The sequence below is a fragment of the Medicago sativa genome, chromosome 4, assembly GCF_051527215.1.
Source record: "Medicago sativa cultivar Bolivia chromosome 4, Bolivia_mono, whole genome shotgun sequence".
Taxonomy (NCBI): domain Eukaryota; kingdom Viridiplantae; phylum Streptophyta; class Magnoliopsida; order Fabales; family Fabaceae; genus Medicago; species Medicago sativa.
In genome coordinates, this window is record NC_140752.1 from 19743737 (window position 1) to 19760137 (window position 16401).

The 16401-nt window shown below is 35.8% G+C and overlaps 2 protein-coding genes across 2 annotated transcripts; both read left to right on the forward strand.

Moving 5' to 3' along the window:
• Positions 1-7: 7 nt before the first annotated feature.
• On the forward strand, positions 8-6235 carry LOC146927041 (TMV resistance protein N-like). Its single transcript, XM_085700445.1, has 5 exons — positions 8-567; positions 1769-2876; positions 3002-3277; positions 3361-4164; positions 4275-6235. The coding sequence occupies exons 1-5, from the start codon at positions 71-73 to the stop codon at positions 6081-6083; spliced, it is 4494 nt and encodes a 1497-aa protein (XP_085556571.1). The 5' UTR covers positions 8-70; the 3' UTR covers positions 6084-6235.
• An 8093-nt stretch (positions 6236-14328) lies between these two features.
• LOC146927042 (F-box/kelch-repeat protein At3g23880-like) lies at positions 14329-15856 on the forward strand. Its single transcript, XM_085700446.1, has one exon. The coding sequence runs from the start codon at positions 14497-14499 to the stop codon at positions 15640-15642; it is 1146 nt and encodes a 381-aa protein (XP_085556572.1). The 5' UTR covers positions 14329-14496; the 3' UTR covers positions 15643-15856.
• Positions 15857-16401: the final 545 nt, after the last annotated feature.

Below are 16401 nucleotides of genomic sequence, written 5' to 3' on the forward strand. Positions count from 1 at the left end.
TTCATTTAAGCATTGACTTGCTGCTAAACTCTCCAAGTCCACCAAGCAACGTTTACTAGTTATCATTATCATGTCAAATCTGAAACATGATGATGGAACATCCTCGGATGATTTCTTCTATGATGTTTTCATAAGTTTCAGAGGCGACGGTGGGACCCGATATGGTTTCACTGATCATCTCTATACTGCACTCCGTCAAAAGGGAATTTTCACTTTCAGAGATGATGAGGAACTGAAAATAGGAGATGAAATAAGCCCTTCACTTTCCAAAGCTATACAGAAATCAAGAATGTTGATGGTTGTGCTGTGTCAGAACTATGCATCTTCCACTTGGTGTCTTGATGAACTTGCTGAAATCGTTGAATGTTACAAAAACAAAGGGAAGAAGGCTTTGATTATATTTTACAAAGTTGATCCTTCTGATGTTTGGGATGTGAAGGATTCTTATGCAGCTGCCATGGTTGAACATGAAGTGAGATTCGGGAGAGACTCTGAGAAGGTCAAAGCTTGGAGAAACGCTTTGTCCAGTGTACGCGACCTAGCAAGAGAACATTGCAAAAACGAAACGTAAGTTTTTATTTATTTGGTTTGGTCAAGTAGACTTGTAATCAGTTTTTTATCAGCTTTTACTTACCTTACAAATGAACTTCTAAACCATTTCCTCTAGGAATCCCTTTTACCCTTTTTCGTACTAGTCTTAGATCTTGTTCTCAAGACATGCATCCTTTTTAGTTCCAACAACGGTGAGCAACCATGGTTTAACAATGTCTTAAAATTCATGTTTTGAAGAGACTCCTTCACAACATGCTCGGAGAAGCTAAGGATAGGCCTATATCCTCGTGTTAAGAAAGCTGCTTGGTCTTAAGCTAAAGCAGCTGCTTCAGCTGTGTCAAATGTTCCAATCCACACTCTAACACCATTTCTTGTTGTATCCATTATCTCTGCTGCGAATTTTCCCATAGCCTTATATATATATGGGGTATGTTAACTTAGATCAACAAAAAATATGAAGGTCTAAGTTAGCAAATTGGTGCAAGTTAACAAATATGTTTTATTGAAAACTACTAAAGTAAGTAACTCTCAAGCTATTTGTGATAAAATAAAATTGGGTCTAAGTTAGCAAATTGGTACAAGTTAAAAAAATATGTTTTAGTGAAAACTACTAAAGTAACCCTCAAGCTATTAGTTTTTAATAATAAAGATGAAGGATATTTTATGTCCAAAAAGTAGTGAAGATAAAAGCCTGAATACGCTGAGAATTTAGTGTGTTTGATTCGTGATAGTTTCTATGTCAAAGTTTGTTGATCTTGTTGTTATGATTTGCTTCCATAATTGAGACTGCTGTTATGGTTTATCCGATTGAGATGATTCTCCATCTGATTATGTAACATTTATGTATTGAACTACTTGCATTTGTTCATATCCAGCAGGATTGAAGATTACACTTATTATGCTTAAGTAATTTTGATTCAATAGATTAGTTGTATTTGTTATATCACTTTTATTTTCTCGCTTTAGTTGCAAGACACAGTTTACCGCTGAATAATGAGTAGTTTTCAGTTTAGCCCATTCCAAGTAGACGTGGGACTAACTACTCATAATGAGAGTATATGTTTATAATAAGGTTTGGGAAACATGTTGTTGATCCATGTTACTTTTTGTGACTGCAATTTCCTTATCAGTTTCTTATTTGTTTTTTGGTTTTTAGTTACATAATTGAATGCATCTATAAAAATAAATAGGAAGAGTATGTTATATGTTCCTGCAGGTATGAACCTGAGCTTGTCAAGAAGATTGTTGAAGACACCTCTGCGAAATTACCTCCTATCCCTTTACCAATGAAACACATTGTTGGACTTGATTCTCGTTTTGAAATGGTGAAACCACATTTGAATTTTGAGTCCCGTGATTCCGTTTTAATGCTGGAAATTTTTGGAGCTGGTGGAATAGGAAAAACTACTTTTGCTGTGGATATCTATAACAAGATCCGGCATCAATTTGAAGCTGCAAGTTTTCTTGCTAATGTTAGAGAAAAATCAAGCAAAAACACTAAAGGTCTCGAAGATCTCCAGAAGACACTTCTATCTGAGATGGGCGAGGAGACAGAGCCCATGATGGGAAGTACTTTTGGTGGGGGATTTGATATCAAGCGCAGGCTTGGCCATAAAAGAGTACTTCTAGTTCTGGATGATGTTGATTCGATAAATCAATTAGAAGCACTAGCTGGAGGGTGTGACTGGTTTGGTCCCGGTAGCAGGATCATCATAACAACAAGGGACACTTCATTGGTAGATAAGCATGCGATGGATGGTGCTATCATTGAAAAGTATAAAATGGAAGAACTGAATGATGACGACTCTCTAGAACTCTTTTGCTTGCATGCCTTTAATAAGAGTAATCCTGAAGAAAACTTTGAAGATGTTTCTAGTCGTGCTGTGAGTTATGCAAAGGGTGTTCCATTGGCTTTGAAAGTAATAGCCTCCAATTTGAAGGGTGGAAGCCCAAAGGATTGGGAAATGGAATTGGAGAAATATAAGAAAATCCCAAATGCTGAGATTCAAGGAATACTTGAAATAAGCTATATTAGTTTGTTTGAGTTGGACCAGAAAACTTTCTTGGACATTGCTTGTTTCTTTAAAGGGGAGAGATGGGTGTATGTTGAAAGGATACTAAAGGCATGTGGTTTCTTCCCAAGTATTCGACCATTTGTTATGAAATCTCTCATAAATATTGATGATGGTGGTTGCTTGGATATGCATGATCTAATACAAGACATGGGCAAAGAGGTTATCAGAAAGGAGTCTCCGTTAAACCTTGGTGACCGTAGCAGATTATGGTCTTATAAGGAAGTTCTTGAAGTACTCAAAGAAAACTTGGTAAGAAATCTCATTTTTTTTTTTTTTTTTGTGTGTGTGTGTGTGTGTGTGTGTTTGTTTTGGTACTATATATTGAAAATGTATCTATTGTTAACTCTATTTTTATTATATGTTTGTATATACAGGGAAGTAGTAAAATTGAAGGAATAATAATAGACCCCCCTGCTCATGAAGAAGTGTATAAATGGAGAGATAATGCCTTCAAGAAGATGGAAAACCTTAGAATTCTGATTATTCGGAATACAACATTTTCAACAGCTCCTAGTTATTTACCAAATAGTTTACGGCTACTTGATTGGAAGGGGTATCCATCAAAGTCTTTTCCAGCTGATTTTTATCCCGAAAGAATTGTTGATTTCAAGTTACCTCACAGCTCTCTGATGTTGGAGAAGCCATTTAAGGTACTAATTAATCCATTGGTATTCTAGCTAGCATGATCTAATTGAATATTTTCCTAATCATTTAAATATATTACTATTCACAGAAATTTGAGGATTTGACATTCATGAATCTCTCTCAGTGTCAATCCATAACTCAAATACCTGATGTGTCTGGAGCTATAAATCTAAGAGTATTGACACTTGACAGATGCCATAAAGTGGTAAGGTTCAATGAATCCATTGGATTTATGCAAAAACTTGTTTGTTTAAGTGCTTCAGAGTGTACCATGCTCAAAAGTTTTGTCCCAAGCATGTACTTGCCATCTCTTGAAGTTCTCTCCTTTAATTTGTGCAAAAGACTTGAACAATTCCCTGAAGTAATGCAAAAGATGGATAAGCCATTAAAGATTTGGATGATAGGTACTGCTGTTAAGAGGTTTCCAAATTCCATTGGTAATCTTACAGGGCTTGAATACATAGACATGTCATTTTGCAGAAGACTTAGCGATCTATCCAGTAGCTTCTTCTTACTTCCAAAACTTTCCACATTAAGAATTGATGGGTGTTCTCAACTTAGAAAATCATTTAAAAGGTTCAAAGAGAGCAATTCGGTAGCAAATGGCAGCTCAAATTTGGTGACACTGTACTTAAGTGATGCTAATCTATCAGATGAAGATCTTAACGGGATTCTTGAAAGTTTCCCGAATTTGGAAGACTTGAATGTGTCACACAATAAATTTGCATCTCTCCCAAAATCCATCAAAGGATCTTTGCATTTGAAAAGTCTTGACGTGAGTTATTGCAGGAGTCTTATGGAAATTCCAGAACTTCCATTAAGCATTGAAAAAGTAGATGCAAGATATTGCGAAAGCTTAACTTCAAAGGCATCAAGCATTCTATGGTCCAAGGTTTCACTACTTTCTCCACTATTCATATGTTAATGTTATTTTATAATTTGGTATAAGACTTTTTTCTTTTCTTTTTACATCTCTCAGTTTTCTACCTGTTGATGTCACAGGTTTGCAATGACAAGGAAAGATTACAAGTTGTGATGCCAAAAACCAAAATTCCAAATTGGTTTGACTGTGTTGGAAGTGAAGATATTCCTCTTTTTTGGGCTCGCCGGAAGTTCCCTATGGTTGCTTTAGCATTGGTGTTTGGGGAATCCCAACAGAATAACGAGATACCGAAAGACACATTCATCTCCGACTTCTTCCCTGGACTGATGTCAGATATGTCACACATTGTTGGTCTGCATATATTTATTGATGGCCAAGAAGTATGTCGCAAGAATTACCATTACTGCAGTGTTGGGGAAAATCATGTCTTAATGTGTGACCTTAGGACTTTCTTCAACAACAATGAAGAGTGGCAGGGTCCAGATACTTATGTTGGAGATGACTGGAAGGTTGTTCAGGTTCAATGCGAATCATCGTTGACTTTGAAATGTTGGGGAGTTCATGTTTTCAAACAGAAAACAGACACTGATGATATTGATATCTCATTTAAGCTTCCCAATCTTAATTCTCATGGTGGTGACTATGTGCCATTGCCAATGTCGGCATCAGGTTTGGTTCCAAAAAGATCTCCTCAGATGTCTGTCCAAAGAATGAGACATGCTTCGGAAAATATGAATCCAAGAGAAATATTTGGTGAGTATTTACCTCTTTTAGAATTAGAGGAAACTCCAAGTTTTACAAAGGCATTGTTGAGGTCGTGGAGGATTGCTAAGGTTGAAATTAAATGGGAAGCTTCAGCCATTGCCTTTGGGGGAAGTTTAAAGCAAGATCATGAAGAATCTGGATGGGATGTTGTGCGAGTTGTAGAGTTGATGAAGGATAACATCCCTAAACATATTGGTGATTCGTATGGTTTCGATAACAATGACATACAAAGTGCACAACGAATTGTGGAACAAGTTTTGAGGGCAAGGGTGGAATTTATGAGGGAAAAAGGTAATGAGAGGTTGGATATTGATATGCCTATTGTCCTTGAAGCGTGTCATTTTGGTGAAGCTAAGAGTCGTCGCTATTGGGGAAAGTTGCAAATAAAACACGAAGATCCAAAGTTCAAAGCTGTGTTAAACAAGACAAGCCAACTTGCATGGAAAGCCTTGAACACAAAAGAAGTCTCAAATGATAGGATGAACATTGTTCTATTAAAATGCCAGAGACCATCAACAGAGGAAGCTTCAACTTCAAGCTCTAGCTATGAGGAAGAATCCTTTGAGGAAGAGTACTATGATCCTGTTTTGGAAGAGTTGATGAGCATGATAGAGGAGGATGCTACGAGCTTTAATAAATCTTATGGGATTTTGAAAGCATCTATTGTGCTAACTCATGAAATAGTTTCTGACAAATATTTGCTGGAAACTTTATTTCTTAGAGGACAAGAAAATTTGGCACAAGGCAATACTGGATTGGGAAATTTGGAAATGGGATTGTTAGGATTAGGAATGTTGGGATCTGGGATTTCAGGATTTGGAAGGATGGGATCAAATTTCAAGAATACACATTATGGGAAGTTGAGGGCGGAAGACGATGATACTAAGAGCACTGCTCAGAAGCAGAAAGAGTCAAGGAGGAGGCGTGATGTTCAGCAAACTGTATATAGTCAGAATCGAATGCAGCATGAGTTGAGGGTGGAAGATGATAATACTCAGACACAGAAAGAGTCAACGGTGATTCACGTTCAGCAAACTGTACATAATCAGAATGAAATGCAGCATGAGTTGAGGGATCCTCAGACCATTATTCACAGTAAGAGTAAGCAGGGTTGGATCACGGCTTTTATGAGGTGGATTCTGTGTTGTTGTACCCCCAAATGATATGAGAAAAAACAGTCGTTTTAGTCATTGAAAGTGTTAAGCGCTATTGCTATACTTTCTGAACTATGCTAATGTGATATTGCTATACTTTCTGAACTATGCTAATGTGATATATTCAGTTCGATTGAATAATACTTTTACATTGTTTCCTATTTTTATTTTTATTTTTATACAGAGGCTCTATTTACTCTGGATGAACCATTGTATACGGTTCATGGGTGATTCAATTTAGAAATCTGGTATAGTAGGCATAGTTTTTCTAAGATTTTTTGTTGACCAAAAAAGCTTACAACACAAACGGCAAGTTTCTACTTGAAAATGTGGAAGGTCATGAAGTAACACTTTTTTTTTTTTTTGAAGGAACGAATTTCAGTCAGAAATATTTATAGAGACTAAAACCAAATAAAACTATTTTTATAGGTAATGAAAATAAATTTATATAAACCAAGCCTAAATTGCTTTTTTGGTCCCTTAGCTATTTTGGAGGTTTCTTTCTGACCCCTTAACTAACTTTCGTTCTATCTGAGTCTCTTCGGAGATATAATTATGGGACTTAGACGGAAAGAAAACTAGTTATAGATCAAAATGAAACATCAAAAATAGCTAAGTCAAAATAAAGGGGTTAGACGTTCACAACGTGATAAATTAAGATTTGAGTAAGATTTGAATTCCGGTTGAGATAGGCACTCACATTTAGTATTCAACACACCTCAAATATTATTATCTCTAATGGATAGAACTTGTGGAAAACAAAACAAAAATCTATTAAAAACAAAAGATATTCAAAGCAAAAACATTTCATGAATCAGGATTCCCTTATACAAGAATTTCATCCAAGTCAATCCATCTGTGAGAGTGGGAAAATATGCTCCCTTCACTCTCATTTGGAGAATCCACCTAATAAAACTCTTTGTCCAACTCATCTTTTTTCAGATCCTGATTACTGTCAGTGTTCTGATTCTCATCCTCCAACTCATGCTGCTTCTGACTTTGAGCACTATGCTCCATCCTCATCTCATGTTTCATATTAATATTATCACACTTATCATTAATATCCATCCTCAACTTTCCATAAGGCGCCTTGTTGAAATTAGATCCAAACCTTCCCAATATTTCTTGTCCTCTTATGATTGCCATTTCCATCATATATTTGTTACAAACTGTTAAATCGATTGGAACTATATTTGCCTTTAACATCCTTTGAGATTCATTCAATCTCATTGTATCTTTCTCAATCCTTCTCAGCAATTCTTGCACTGCAGTATTCTTGATATCTTCCTCCAATGACGCTACATTGTTAGAACTTGAAGCTTCCACTAAAGAACAATGCTGGCATTTCAAGAGAATAACCATATTGCTTACCCTCAATCTCATTGATTCTTTGCCTTTCCTAATTGTCCACACAAGTGGATCTCCTTCTTCTAACTCAAGGCTTCCCCATTAGTACGCATCGGAGCCTCTCTCCATTCTCTATGGCGTACCACTAATGAGATTGAGGGTAAGCAATATTGTTATTCTATTGAAATGCCAAAATTGTTCTGTAGAGGAAGCTTCAAGCTCAAGTTAACTAGAGTATTTGGAGGAAGTTTACAAGGATCCTGAAGTGGAAGATTGGTTGAGGAGCTTAGAGAAAGATGCAATACCAATGAGCTTCAGTGAATCTAATGGGAAGTTATAGAAGGTGAAGGTTAATACTAAGTGTGATAAGATTACTATGCAACAGTACCTTAGTTGAGAGTGGAGCACTCTCCGCAGAACCAGAAGCAGCATGAGTTGGATAGAGCAAGATGTTATGAGACTGTCTTTCAGAACCATTGGCTGAGACTGCTCTAGGTAAGTAATCAAATGTACTGAGAGACGAGAAAAGAGCCTTATTAACGGTAGTATGGTGAGACGCACCGGAATCGAGAACCAGTGGACTAAGGGAAGGTGATTGAGAGATGCATGCAAATGGTTTATAAATGTGTGCAACCAAAAGAACAGATCCTGAATGATGACGATACTTTATCCAAAGGAAAAAATCTTTGTAAGTAGCCGGAGATGCCTTAGGAGGATTGATGGTCTAGATAGTTAGTGTCAGACAGAGCAATCTGATGACGTGGAGGGCAGCCATTATGTTAAAATACACAGTTTGGTTTCACCAAATGTCTCTTTTTCTCTCTAATTCAAACTAGCATCAGAACCTATTCATATAGGATCTCCCACTATTTTTATTCACGCGTCAAATAATGTAGGACATGAGGGCGGCGTCCCACATAGAATAGAGTTAATGTTTAAACTGAGTGAGTTTATAAAGAAAGAGTGGTATTTCTCATCTTACAAGATGGTTTGTAAATATGAGTTAGCTTATTAATTTTCAATTTCAATTCAATCAAATGCGATATTCCTTTTGCACTTTAAGATGGTAGAGTCAACCCGTATAAAATCATAAAAATCACCTGGAACTAATGACGGAAAATCCTTTAACATTGGCAGCTTCAATGAGCGCTTTTCTATAACAAATTGACTCATCTTTCGTCAAGATGCTTTGTGCAATAAGATCTTCAAAAGCCTCTCCAAACATTCCTTTCTGATAGCATACATGGGAAGAGTCTACATTATAGAACACAGGCACAAACCTCTGCTCTATGGTTTTACAACACACTAATATCTTCCCCATTTCTTCAAAAAACCATGTTGAAGCATCGAAATTACTTGAGAAAACGATGACAGAAATTCTGGATACTTCGATTGCTTGAAGTACGGAGGAATTTGCGTGATCATCAATTGTGAGATGGTGATTTGTCAGGTAAACAAGTCCAGCCTGTGTGAGAGCTGAATAGAGATCATATACAAAAGACTTACCAGTTTCTTTGTCATGGTAACTTAAAAACACATCGTAGGTCCAGCCTTGAAGACGAACTTCAGAGTTGTGGTTTCTTGCAGAGGAGCTGAAGGAAGAAGACATGGTTCAGTCAACAGAGTAAGCAAAAGAAGAAAATATGAAGGCTATAACGACTCTTTATTGTTTATAAATAAATCTTAATTAATTCTTGTATGATGTTTTCATATAGCCACATCATTGTAACCAGCATATAACACGAGGGCTCCCAATTATAAACAACAATGATATAGACACATTAATTAGACCTTTCAATGATTGCTCAAACATCAAGACAGTGGACCATGTCAAACTCATTATGTTTGATTGTTGATTCAACATTTGATAAAAGGGAAATGCTAACATGTGCTTTTAGAATACGTGTTAAAATACCAAAGATCATCCACAAACGATCATTTTACCAACTTCATTTAACCAGGCGTTTGGTGATGTCAATTGAAAGAGTTTGTAAGGAATAGAAGCATACTGATCGACTAGTATCCCCCCCAAAAAATACAAGCCAATTCATATCAGACAAATGGAAAAACTCAGTTAATTAAATCACTAAAGGCGCATTGGACCCAATAGACATATTAACTTTGAACTAAATGAGGTGAGTTTGTCAGAATCACTCACCGTGATTTCGACAAACCCATAATGATACCAGACATGCACGAATAGAACTGCATAAGTTGGAAGACGAGTTTGTTTCTTATCAGGTATCCTACATCCTCAAAGGATTAGTCCTTGTTGACTGGATGACTATGAAACTACTGTTTTAAGATCCTAATTTTTAGGATCCATTATCTTTTTATGTTATTGTTAGGAACTCTCTGATATGCTCTATTTGTTACCAGTTTTTAGGCATTTAGTTTTCAAATAGTAGTTTCTTTATGCATTATTTTAGGCTTTTCTTTATGTATAAATATGATAGTTATCATTCAATAAAAATATCCCTTTCATGTTGTTCACATAACATATTCTTTTCCACGTTAAACCTTTCTATATCCAACAAATTGGTATCTAGAGCCTTCTTCTCGGAGGGACTTGTGAGTGAAGTGAGTGAAACCCACCATAAAAGCTTAAACACTATTTTCAATTCATCAAACAGATGGATTCTGAAACATCCTACAAAGCCCTACCATTACCTGTGTTTGATGGTGAAAACTATCATATATGGGCAGCAAGGATGGAGGCGTATTTAGAGGCAAATGACCTCTGGGAAGCTGTTGAGGAGGACTACGAAGTTCTTCCTTTGTTAGACAATCCAACAATGGCTCAGATAAAAAATCACAAGGAAAGGAAAACAAGAAAGTCAAAAGCAAGGGCTACTTTGTTTGCTGCTGTCTCAGAAGAAATCTTCACCAGAATTATGACCATCAAATCAGCATTTGAAATATGGAATTTCCTCAAAACTGAATATGAAGGAGATGAAAGAATTAGGGGGATGCAAGCACTTAATTTGATCCGAGAATTTGAGATGCAAAAGATGAAGGAGACTGAAACAATTAAAGAGTATGCAAATAAACTTATTAGCATTGCTAACAAAGTAAGATTGCTTGGTTCTGAATTATCTGATTCAAGAATAGTTCAGAAAATTCTCGTGACTGTCCCGGAAAGATTTGAAGCAACTATCACTTCCTTGGAAAATACCAAGGACATGTTAAAGCTTACCGTGGCAGAGCTTGTAAATGCTATGCAAGCCCAAGAACAAAGAAGAATGATAAGGTCTGAAGGTTCAGTAGAAGGAGCATTACAAGCTAAATTAAAGAACTACAATGGTGGAAGGAATGAGAAAAGAAACCAGAGCAGCAATACAAGTCTCTTTTCACCATGTCCATACTGCAAAAAAAATAACCATACACCAAACAGATGTTGGTGGAGACCAGACGTAAAATGTCACAAGTGTGGTCAGTTAGGACATGTGGAAAGAATATGCAAGGCTCAACATCAGGGAGAAGCTAAGGCTGTTGAAGATCAAACTTTGGAGGAGCAACTCTTTGTAGCATCATGCTTTGCCACCAACACCACTCGAGAGAGTTGGCTTATAGATAGTGGTTGCACAAACCACATGACTTATGATCGTGAGCTCTTTAATGATCTAGACGAGACAACTATTTCCAAAGTCAGAATTGGAAATGGCGCACTTATCGAAGTAAAAGGCAAGGGAACGGTTGCAATTGAAAGCCTTTCAGGTTTGAAACTAATTTCTGATGTCTTATATGTTCCTAAAATTAATCAAAACCTTTTGAGTGTTACTCAACTGCTCGAGAATGGTTATAAGGTGTTGTTTGAGGATAAAAAATGTGTGATTAAAGATGCAAACAACATAGAAATGGTCAATGTTCAAATGAAAGGCAAGAGCTTTGCCTTGGATTTAATAAATGAGGAACAACATGCTGCTGTAAACAAGGAAGGAAGGATTTAGGTTGGTGTTGCGTTCCTCCACCATCCATCTATCGTGAACTCTGCGGGAGTGATGAGTTCCGTCGATACAATCAATGGAAACTCTGCAAAATCTGTCAAAGAACCTGTTCCAGGGGAAAGCCTGGAACCAAAACAGGATGTTACTGAAGTAAAAGCACAAGTTGATGCCATATGGGAACAAATGAATAAAGGAGTGTCCAATAACGTTATTAGCAGTTTTAAAAGCAAGCCTAACTCTACTGCAAAAACTACGACAAAGAAGAGATCTTTAAACTTGGATGCTGTCCTTGAACAAATCAAGAAGAAAGCAGAACCAGAAATTTTTGTAGGCTATAGCTCATCTTCAAAAGTCTATAGAATCTATCTTCCACAAAGCAACAAAGTAATTGTTAGCAGAGATGTCAAATTTCTTGAGTCAAATAGTTGGAATTGGGAAGATTGTGAGAAGTTTGAATTTCAGGAGGAGAATGAAGATGTTGATGATGAAACTGTTAGAGGAACTAGATCACTTTCAGACATCTACCAAAGGTGCAACGTTGCTGTCATGGAACCAGAAGGATATGACAAAGTTAGATATGAATTCTTGACACAAATGCTTGGTGTATGCAGTTTCAGAGTCAAGGAGGAGTGTTGACTGGATGACTATGAAACTACTGTTTTAAGATCCTAATTTTTAGGATCCATTATCTTTTTATGTTATTGTTAGGAACTCTCTGATATGCTCTATTTGTTACCAGTTTTTAGGCATTTAGTTTTCAAATAGTAGTTTCTTTATGCATTATTTTAGGCTTTTCTTTATGTATAAATATGATGGTTATCATTCAATAAAAATATCCCTTTCATGCTGTTCACATAACATATTCTTTTCCACGTTAAACCTTTCTATATCCAACAGTCCTGTAGAGAAACCTTAGATCAATTACCGGATGATAAAAAGAAAATCAGTAGAGCCATAAAAAATTGTTAGAAAGAAAAAGCACAAACCAAACGAGTTTATAAAAAAAAGGGCAACCCGGTGCACTGAAGCTCCCGCATATGCAGGGTCCGGGAAGGGGTCCCACCATTTGGTGTATTGTACGCAGTCTTACCCTGTTTTTACACAAGAGGTTGTTTCCAGGACTTGAATCTATGACCTTACGGTCACATGACAACAACTTTACCAGTTGCGCCAAGATAAACCAAACGAGTTTATCTTACTCATTTTTATAATTTACAAGTTCAGATATTGAAATGACAATCACTAGTACTAAGAAGCTAGAATCAACTAATTAGAGACAAAAGATATCAAATTTTTGCTAGCTAGAAATGTGTTCATACCAAACCGTGCTCATTGAGATAAGGCACCTAATATATTATATATCTATCTATCTCCTTACTTAAAGTTCAGGCATACCCCTTCCTGTCTTAGTATCGTAAGTTTTCTCCAACACAATGTCCATTGGTGTATCTTTGGGACCAGCAGCCAAAAATGAACAACAAACAGCATAAGTATAAGATATTAGGGTTTTGAAAAATGTTTAACATATCTCTTTAAGAACTAAGAATGCATACATTTCCCACTAGTTTTATATATCCATTTTATATTTTGTACATTTAAAAGAGCCAATAAATTACATTACAGTGTTATACACAACACTTCAAAATAATACAGATGTAAGCTACTAAGCTTCAGTGAATTGCTAGCTCGTTTTACAATTTTGTTTTTACTTTTGATCTTTTATACCACCAATACATGAGGTAATACCAAAATAGTTAGCATTTTATTATGTTACGTCTACAATGATTCATGGCCACTTTTTATAATGAATTGAAGACTCTTCAACATTTAAAGTCCTTTCGATAAACATTGTCAAAAGTAGTTATTATGAAAAAATACTATCTTGCCAACTATGTGCTTTTCTAACAATACCTTCTCATATAAGTTAAAATAAGCTTCGACATTTCAATTTTTTTAGAAAGGACATTTCAACTTTTAATCATTCAACTACTCTGATTTGGAACGGACATTTTAGCTTTTAATCGGTCAACTTCTCTGTAAACTGATAACGAGGTGTATATTCAAGGACCACCAGTGACGGAGCCAGAAAAAAAAAAAAAACTCGGACGGGCCACTAAAATTAATTATAATATATAAACATAAATTAAAGTTGTAATAAACATTAAGTACAAAGTTGAAATGACGGAGTTTGACTAAAAAGTTAGGATGGATACTTAAATAATTACGTATTTAACAACTACTATAAATTTTGAAACTTTTTTTGTACATTACGACGGTTAACTGAGAGAATTTTCAGTTGACATGACAATATGCAGGAGATTTGAAACTCATGCAAATTCGAAGGTCTGAAAGTCTCCGCCAACATGCCAACTATAAGCATCACAGGAATCACGTATGCCACTTTTGAAACCGTGGGAAACTATAATCGTTGAAAAATTGTTTAAAGTCTCGCAAAATAGACCTATAATTAAATTATTAAAATTTTTCGGGTGGCCCGCTACACTACTTTGCGGGAATTTGGATCAACAGAAACCTAAAACCGACACAAAATTGTATAAAATCTCGCAAAATAGACCTATGGTTGTAAATTTTTAAATTTTTCCAGATGTGTCGTGGTCCACCCTAGCCCATGAAGGGCTCCGCCACTGAGGACTACGTTATACTCCCTCCGTTTCAAAATGAGTGTCGTTTTAGGTGTTTACACACATATTAAGAAATGCAATGATTAAAAGAAAGAGAATGGTTATTTTACCAAATTATCCTTATTAACTATTGATTAGTTTTAAAAGTAATACTTTGGAAGTAGTGTGCAGAGTATTAATTAGAGGGTAAAATTGAAAAGAAAAAGTTATTATTGCATTGAAAACTGAAAGCGACATTCATTTTGGCAAAATCTTCAAACTACGCTTCAAAACTTTTTTAAAATCAAGGTCATTTTTGGCAAACTGCCGCTATTTCGTGTTCCGTACAAGTTTTTTTTGTTTCAGCCGGTTCAATCCAGTTTTTCCCTGGTTTAATGACACTATCACCGGTTTTTAAAACTCTGCTTATAACACTCACCGGTTTTTAAAACACGGCTTGCAACATTCATCCGTTTTTTCCCTTCCTGTATAATTAGGGTTTACAAGATGGTAGAGAGCACGGAGGATATGAAGCAGAAGACACTGACATATCTTCCTCATGAATTGATTATTCAAATCTTGATGTGGTTGCCGGTGAAGTCTCTTATACGTTTCAAATGCATTCGTAAGTTATGGTTTTCTCTTGTCTCTGATTCTCACTTTGCAAATTCACATTTTCAACTTACCGCCGCAGCTCACACTCCTAGAATTATGTGCATATCATATCTATCTCATGAAATTCGATCAATAGATTTTGAAGCATTTCTTAACGATGATCCTGCTTCACTGAACCTTAATTTTTCGCTTCCAGAATCTTATTTTCCGGTTGAAATTAGAGGTTCGTGTAGAGGGTTTATACTTTTGTATCGTGACACAAACATCTACATATGGAATCCATCCACTGGATTTAAAAAACAAATACATGGGTCTCCTTTTCGTTCCAAATTAGCAATTCATATACATGGTTTTGGTTATGACCAGTTAAGAGATGATTACTTGGTGGTTGTATTGTCCTATGATATAACCGTAGTTTCAACACGTTTGAAGTTTTTCTCATTTAGAGATAATACATGGAAAGAAACTGAGGGTGCTCCCTTCGCTTATTCTGTCATCCCATCTCGCAGAAAAGGGTTTCTATTTAATGGGTCTATTCATTGGTTGGCTTTGCGTCATGATTTACGTTGGAATGTAATTGTTGCCTTTGATTTAATGGAAAGGAAATTGTTTGAGATGCCTCTTCCAAATAATGTTCACCACAGTGCATTGGTACATTCTGGTTTGTGGGTATTTGGAAAATATCTTAGTGTATGGGCTAAGGATAATGCTAGTGATACAGTTGAAATATGGGTGATGAAAGAATACAAAGTGCATTCGTCATGGACTAAAACTCTTGTTCTTTCTGTTGATGCCATTCCTGATCACTACTTTCAACCTATATATTCTACAAAAAATGGTGATATTATTGGAAGAAATATGCATTCTACAAGCGTGTCTGATGTTATTGGAAGTAATCATGGTACTAGATTGGTAAAATATAATTATAAAGGACAGTTATTAAGGCATCGCTCCTTCTGCAATAGTCCATCCGAAGTTGTCATGTATACGGAGTCTCTGCTTTCACTCCCTGGCCCTGGTGACAACGAGCAAATTTAAGAAAGATCACACAAACAAGAAGACCGACGTTGTGAAATATTCTCAACCATTTTCTTCATAATTATAATTATATTGTATTATGAACTCTTGGATGGTTGCATTTGTAGGGTAGTATGTGTTTGACTGTATTGGTAACCTCATTTGTAACATGAGCTAGTATGTAAATGAGCTGAACCATTATGTCATGGAATGTTTATTGGTTAACTATTTGTCATATGGTTATGAAAATATTGACAACTTTGTTTGTGATGTGTAACTCAATCTGTCACTGCTTGAAATTGTTTTATATTGGTTAACTTTGTTTTATATTGTTGAAGGAAAAAATAAAGTTTTGTTCTCTAATATCAGTGGACTTGTCATTCTATTAACTTTGGCCCTTGCCAATTCTCTGTTTTAAACCAGGAAAAAAAAACTAATTTAAAATTAACGAGTTACACATGAATTCATGAATTTATAAGACTTTAGATCAGAAAAAACATCAATATTAAATCACCCAATGATCCTAAATAGTGCTACAATTACAACTTAAAGTCTTAACGCTAGATATTCACTCTCTATTTCCATGTATAAGTCAAGCTTGATAGTGAGAACTTCAGTCTTCTTGGAGAAGGAGCCTTAAATTGCCAAAGATTTCACTAACTTCCACAGATGGATCTAATGTTTGCATCAAAGTTCTAGCTAAATTGACATTTGGCCTCTAATATAGAAAGAGTTTACTCATAAATCATAGATTCTCTTGCAGGCTTTAACTTTCTGATA

Coding starts and splice junctions, on each gene's coding strand:
- LOC146927041 (XM_085700445.1), top strand. CDS start 71: ATGTCAAATCTGAAACATGATGATGGAACATCCTCGGATGATTTCTTC. Junction 568..1,768: donor GAACATTGCAAAAACGAAAC/GTAAGTTTTTAT, acceptor ATGTTCCTGCAG/GTATGAACCTGAGCTTGTCA. Junction 4,165..4,274: donor CAAGCATTCTATGGTCCAAG/GTTTCACTACTT, acceptor TTGATGTCACAG/GTTTGCAATGACAAGGAAAG.
- LOC146927042 (XM_085700446.1), top strand. CDS start 14,497: ATGGTAGAGAGCACGGAGGATATGAAGCAGAAGACACTGACATATCTT.